This window comes from Cantharellus anzutake (assembly GCF_015039405.1).
Source record: "Cantharellus anzutake strain C23 chromosome Unknown EI90scaffold_460, whole genome shotgun sequence".
Taxonomy (NCBI): Eukaryota; Fungi; Basidiomycota; class Agaricomycetes; order Cantharellales; family Hydnaceae; genus Cantharellus; species Cantharellus anzutake.
This window is the reverse complement of record NW_024067410.1, coordinates 14,045-21,242: the sequence shown is the minus strand read 5'-3', so window position 1 is coordinate 21,242 and position 7,198 is coordinate 14,045. Positions and strand designations below refer to the sequence as shown.

The window sequence follows — 7,198 nt, the reverse complement described above, 5'->3', positions numbered from 1 at the left end:
TATTGGGAAGAGAATTGGGGAAGGGCCATGATGAGATGTGCAATTGCCAGCGCAGGCAATTCAACCAATAAAAAATCTACGAATCACTAATATCTCATTCGGCGGCCTGAATGCAATGTATGCATGCCATGATGGGCTTGGCTCAAGTCGACAACGCGTCTTTGAATCCTTATTCGAAAGGCTGCATCATCAATTCCCACTTAACTTATTCCCCTCTCACCAGTAGCACCTTGCTGTACTTCCGCAGGGACGCCAGAGGCCCGCCAAACACTCACAATAATGTTATGTATATTGCCAAACCTAACGCTGCAGAAATAGTGAATGGTACACACATCAGAAACTTCCCCCACAATTCTAAGCAATGTTGCAGCACAAAAGGCATCGAGTGGATAGCCAAGGGAGTGACGAGCTAGTAAGCACTGCCAACGAGCGCACTGGTAAATGCTAAACAATTTGGCTAATATAGACACGAGCATCATGCGGTCGTACCAAGGATTAAATTATATATAAAGGAAATGATGTTCGTAGTGGCATTGTGAAGTTGCGCCGCACTCTCCCTAGATGGTCTTTATGTTGCACTAGGGTTTGATCATGGCGTCATCGAAATCGCTGACATCGATCATCAGCGTAAAATCTGTCGATTGCGGCCCAATTCTGTCAAGAACTCGGTCTGGATCAGATTCGTCAATGGAAGATATCGATGGGAACGTAACAGTCCTCGGCGATGAAATGGCCTCTGTGAAGCTCGGCGCTCTTGCCACTGGTTTATATTCTGCTGGAACCGCCGTCTCAGATAACGGTTGTGCGATTCTCGCGCAATCATCGGAACAAAGCTTGGGCTTCCATTCGTCACCCATTGGCATTTCATTCAATCTTGCCACTTACGAACTTGGGGCCCATTTTCTTCCGAGTGGCCTTACATTGTGCGAGGACCCTAACGTGTGGCTCTGTCGTCGTCAGACAGACCTCTGTTATTTCGCCGTGGGACCATCAAGTCCAACCCTGGCGTCGTTGTACGGAAAAGCAATGACGAGGCGGTGCATGGTGCACAGTGTGTTCGCGCCGGGGCCGGGTGGTGTCGTGAGTCATGACTTGTCGATCTAATAGTAACAGCCTTGCTCTCGCCGACGGAAGTTCGGAGACCTTACACTGCCACCAGACAGACCTACTCGTTGCTTGCTTCACGGGATGATGGGGACGAAAAGAAAAGCCATGACAATCATGCGGCGGTGTGAGCGCCGGCCTATACTTGTCCATCTGACAGGGTTCGAAGGGTTTTAGGGACGCATTTAAAAGGTAATTGATCAACGTCCCTTCGCCTCCACAACCTACGACTATTATTAGGATGGTCAGTAAACGTTGTGGATGCACGAGCATGGCAGCTGTCTCTTACCCCTTGAATGCAATCAGCCCTCTTTTCTTGCTTGCAGCGTGGCCATTCTACTTTTTTGCACGGGTTGTGTTTACGCTACAATTCCGCATGAGGATCTCGCACGCAAATATGCGCCTCAGTTTCGTTTGCAGTATGCTTACTTCACTTCTTACGCACATTTGGCGCTCCGCTGAATGAAGTCCTTAGTCCAAGTGAAGCCTTCTTGCCGAGCTCTATCGAGTTTATGTTTCCGAACTTCAAGGTGGGCGCTGCCACTTGGTGGACAGTCTGGGCGGAGCGTTCAATACCACTGTTTAGGTGTATGACGACAAAGGAAACCTCGTCCCCAACCAGCCACCTCTCCTTACGAGCACGAACCTTGCGTCGTCCTTGCCAAGCAATGGCCAAGGAACTTTCCTTACCGTCCAAAATTATACGAACGCTCTGGGGACGTTCCTTGCTGGAAAGAACCCAAAGACGACTCGTGTTCCCGTCTATACCTTCATCGCTCCCAAAGGAAATGGAGTGGTAGACTTCTACTATTGGACGTACTATCCGTGGAATCAAGGAAAGATAGTAAAAGCGGTTGGAGAAGTTGGTGACCGTGAGCGTGCCATCCAGGCTCGGGTGTGATATTATGTTCAAACTAACGTGGATCGTCCAGATGTGAGTGACTGGGAGAGAATGTCTGTTCGGACTGTCAACGGTGCGCTCTGCGCTGGGGACGCGGGTCTGTCCCCTGATCGCCGATTCTTCGATTTCTAGGCGTTGCCGTGAGCGCGGATTACAATGCTCATTCGGGAGGAAGTCAGTCTACCGGGTACGAGAAATATTATCCTACAAATATAACTCATGCCGAAGTGTTTCTACCATTTCATCTTCCAGGACCATACGCTGGGCTGACGTCCCAAAAGTACCTGGCGAGGATCGCCCTATTGGGTGGGTAGCACAGGGTTCACACGGCATTTGGAACTCCCCTGGAAAGGATGTGTACCAGAATGTAGGAGTCTCTCAGCAGCTGACGGTGCATGCTCAGACGAACCATTCATGACAGGTCAGCTACGGTCAACTCACCGACCAACTTGTTGATGTCACGGCTAATGGTGGTCCGAAATGGGATGCCAAGGCAAACTTGTTCCCCATAATGTATATCCCAGGGGGACCTTACAAGGGTGGGGAAGTTGTTCTTTCTCCATTCGCGGCATATCTGATATCGTTTTGCTGGCGCCAGGTACATTTTCGTGGCTCAACTTCCAGGGCAAGTGGGGTAACAGAGGATTGACAAATTGCTGGTGGTACCACATAGCACCGGTATGCCTGGAGTCAGATTGCAATGCCATTTCTTAGTTTGTTTCCCTTAGGAATGCTCCTTGGTCGATGGACCCGTTGGACCCGCTCGAGATCTCATGAGTGGGCCACCTTCGGTGAGCTAGTCGAAACAAAGCTGAAATCACCAAGTAACGTCCTTCCATCTCAGAACACTATCGCAACTGCTATCTCCTCAAACAACTCCATCTACAACGTTCATATTTCCCCTAAGTCTAATAGGCCAAATTATGTTGGGGTCACCCAAATTTGTGCATGGATGGAGGGGAACGCAACCAAGACAAGTGCCACCTTTGGATCTGTTCGGTCTACAGGGCATCCCTCAAAAACACTACACAAGGTGAGTTGCATTGTCATGGGGGGGCGTGCCAATCTGAATGATTATCGCCTCCTCGTCCAGATTATCGTCCCAGGATGTGGCGCAGGGCACTTTGTGGACTCGTTCGAAGTTTCGGCCTGCAAGAATCGCACTCAGAATAGCTGTGATTTCATGAGAAATGCCACGCGTGCCATCCGGGCTTATCTTCCCGGGAAGAGCAGAATTGTGGCCGCCTCCGCTGTTCAAGTTTCGGATCCCGATTATTGGAGGTGGGAATCAAAGCCATGTGTTGACGTGGGGCTTTTTTCTGGCCATATCTCCAACAGAATTTGAGGCATCATTACGTGCAACTAGTTTCAGCATTCTAATGGACATTTTATGCACCTTCCTTGTTGTTGAACGTGTTTCGGGGATCATTGGCAAGCCTCCAACCGATGCACCGTTCGTGACTCGACGTGAGTTGGCCATGAAGTCCTTGTTTTCATCATCATCTGTCCGAGGCATGAGCGAAAGACAGTTCTGCGTGAAGACTCAGTGTATGGCTTTCTTTCCATGTGCATGTGCTTGGTTTTTCCGCTCATCGCAGGTGATCCTTGACGATAGCCTAGTGGAGCAAGAGTGCCTTCAGTGATGAAGCTTTGCGCGAGTTCTCTGATTCCCCACTCCGTCAGATATCAAGTCGTCAAATTGGGAGGGCTAGCAACAGAGTATCCTGCTGTGCGAGTTCTTGGCTAAGCAGAGAGGGGTTACTTGTCGGGCCACGAGAGCCTATAGCAATTGCATGATGGCTACTTAGGAGCTGCATCATCACGAACACCGGATGGTTTTGGGCACTTATTCGGTTTCCGTGATGATGGTTGCCAGAACGAAAAGTGTCTGTAGTCTGCGGACAAATCTGTCTCTGCCACTCAGCTGGACAATAGAGACAATAATCTGAATTTAGGAGCCAGTAGTATCTGAAGCTAAGCACCAGCAGCACGATATGATGCAAATTTATGCTAATATTGGCCATGGTGTCTCAAGGCCTGGTTTGCTAGAAACTATTGTTGAAAGGCTGCCGGCCCGTCGACAACCCCTTTCATTAATTATCGCGCTATCCTCTCGGTGTCCCATCTGGCCGTACACAAGTTACCGCACAATGACCATATATCATCACATTTAACACAGGCACTTCAACCGTCACTGCGACAGCATCGTTACTGGCGCAGGCAACTACCAACCAATGTCATTGGGAAGTTCAGCACTTTACATGCACACTGGCCTTATTAACACAGTGTGGGCTGACTAGTATCCTTCCATCGATGGCAGCAAGTCAGCATGCGGTGGCGAGCGGCAAGAGCACGTTCACGTCCGAAACCAGGACTAGAGGGCTGGTGACTCGAAGATGTTATGTGAGGTGAACGGCTCACGTTGTCCCAGTGATCAGCCAAACGAGTTGAGGCATGATCCAAAGCGGGTCATGTGAGCTTGTTTAAGTCGAGTAGTGGGGTCAGCAGTCCCAATCTATTCCAATAGAGGCTGGTAACCTGCCTATCGATAACGACAGTGACGACGTGAATAAGCGTTAGCCAGTCCACTTCGGCGCCAGGCCGCCTGCCGAGCCATTAACTGGAGCACCATTCTGCAAGAGTTGGAGCGCTACGTCGTGGTCGATGGTCACGGGCCAGCCAAGAGTAAACAATCTCGTGGAACTTATGGCGATTACTGTTCTTAAAGTTGTACGCAGATTACTCTCGCTCTCCCGTCGATTTGCCCGAGAGGCTTCTGAACACCCCTACTGATGCGCCCAACTCTACTTCGCCTTCCGTAGTAGGTGGCACAACCTCCACATTACCATGACGTAACAGCCCCCCAACCCTCATGGCATCTTTCTTAGTGCCCCGTTCATTTACCTGTCAAATCCCGAGTACACTTCGTCGGCAAGCGCAAACTTCGCCGGTCTGCGCCGGCCTGACTTATCATGGCTGGCCCCGGAGCCGATCCTAACCCAAGACCTGGTCAGGTCTCACATGCGAGAGGGATCATAGCAAGCATTGGGGAACTTCGATCACATTATCTTTGGCTCGGTGTCTCAGCATTGTCGCTATCTCTAGGTCCCCGTATGTAAAAGGTAATTCAGGAATTGTCTATGGCTCCTTTCGGATGTGGGCGTCGAGTTATCTGAGAAAAGGCTATTGGCTGCTTCCACTCCGTTCGCATACTCGCATCCCTCATTTCTTTGCATTGTACGCGCGCACTTCCAGGGTTGCATGCAACGAATTCGTCATACGTCCTCTGTTGTTGGACATGTCAAAACTTACGGACTCTGGCTTCTATTGTAATATCACTATTATACGTACAGGCGGATCGTGAGATGGGAAAGAGAAGCAATATTATCAAAAGAAAATAGTTGATAAAGAAGTAGAGCGCGGGCGCCTTGAGAGGTGTTGCAAGCATTGCGTATGTTGTCAGCAGCCGATCGTTCGAACCATACCGGATACCGAAGGAACGGACGAGGTGTGTTGCCGATAGTATTCTTGGACACAATCGGTTGGCTCGAATATGGATGGAACGAGGTGGGGAGTGTGGAAGAATCGTCGAGCGGGATCAAAGAGTCCGCCTGACAACTGGTGGACTAGTGGAGGTGGGTAATAATTCACTTGTGCTCGGTTAACATATGCACAGAAGCGCGTGGACGCCCGGGGGGAAAATGGTGTTGCGCTCGGCTCCAAACCCGAAATGATACGCGGGTTCTCCCATGCTACTATAAGATTGGAAACGAACAGTACACGCCACTCCATCCCCTTTCCACGCCCACAACCCCGGCTTGCCTCCCTGTTTTTGGTTACATGGATAAATCTAATCCGCCAATAAACAGGCAGACGTGGTGGTGGGTGTAGGGCCCGGGGCATAGGATGGCACATGGTCGAGATCGAATTGAAGCGAACGGGAGATCAAGCCCAGTGATGGAAATGGGTACGAGGCGAATGAGGACGGCGACTCCACGAATCGATCGGGAAACGACTTACGAGCTTGCTAATGGGAACTATCAGTTCCCACTGATGGATAGGATGCGGCAGAAATGATAAGCGAGGTGAGTAACATTACACAGGGAGAAACGACAAGACCCAGACACTGGGAGGTTGGGTGGGCTATGCGAACGAGCGCCGCCTATCCTTCCCCCTTGGTTCATCAAACTGGGTACAAGACTCCCAGTGCCAGCCGGCGTGCATCGTTCATCGCAGCCAAACAAGAAACCTCACTTACGTGGAGTCCAGAGTAAGGAGGTCGATTCTACGGGAAAATGCTATGCTCAGCAATTCAATAATGGTGCGTGTAGGGTAAAAGGACTTACGGAACTACTGACGCAACAATATCCTCCAGGGTTTCTTTTACCAGCGCTGCTGGTCTGTGAACATCCGGCTACAAGAATCCCCGTCGTATAGCAGTTATTAGACCGTAAAAGTCATGAAAGGAAACCCCAAAGGAAGTGAAGGAAGTGAAGGAGTGGAGATGCAAAGTTGCGAACAGTTACAGCAGAGGCAGAATTCCCAGTCGTCCAAATCAATCGCGCGAAAGGAACGTTACAAGCGTGAGCAAAGGTGCAAGAGAAGAAAAGGGGTCAGCGAATTGAGTGATTGGTTGGTTGCCTGGGGGGCGAAGGGAGGATTGTGGACTTACCCTGCGCCATATATCCCACAACACCCCTTGCTTCATTTCCTTGGCTTCCTCGTCCCAGTACGCCACCCTCCATCCGATCTATGCCCAGGTGCAATGGACAGCACGATCCGTGCCAACATTTGCATGGTTGGCCAACGAATGAAGGGTGGATTGGGAAGAAAATTAATGGCGATTAGTCCAGCACTTGAAGCTTCCTATCAAAGACGATATACTCACTTCGACCCCGTAGTTCGCCAGGTCGTCGGGATGGGAAGGTTGGAGTGGTGGGGTCATTATTATTTTGCGATGGAGGGTCGGTCGAACGCAATTATAAGCGTTTCGCGTACCCCTTCATCAGGGCAGCAGCCTGACGTCGGAAATTAAGTGCACTTGTCAATAGGGCAGAATTTCATCTTTTCCCCATCACGAATGTAACAGCAAACCAGAGGATTGGTCCTCTTTTTTCCCCACGCAAGGGAGAAACGACGTGTATTGGACCCGGCCTTCGCCAGCCAAGTGTGTTGTGCCGGCCCTTGATACAC

At 50.3% G+C, this 7,198-nt stretch overlaps 1 protein-coding gene across 1 annotated transcript; it reads right to left on the bottom strand.

Annotated features, from left to right (window-relative positions):
• Positions 1-5,464: 5,464 nt before the first annotated feature.
• On the bottom strand, positions 5,465-6,950 carry EI90DRAFT_3026346 (uncharacterized protein; the record flags this gene model as incomplete). The annotated part of the gene is made up of 5 exons (XM_039057939.1): positions 5,465-5,855; positions 6,264-6,290; positions 6,352-6,419; positions 6,678-6,755; positions 6,894-6,950. The coding sequence occupies 5 exons, from the start codon at positions 6,948-6,950 to the stop codon at positions 5,465-5,467; spliced, it is 621 nt and encodes a 206-aa protein (XP_038907347.1).
• Between the last annotated feature and the right edge of the window lie 248 nt (positions 6,951-7,198).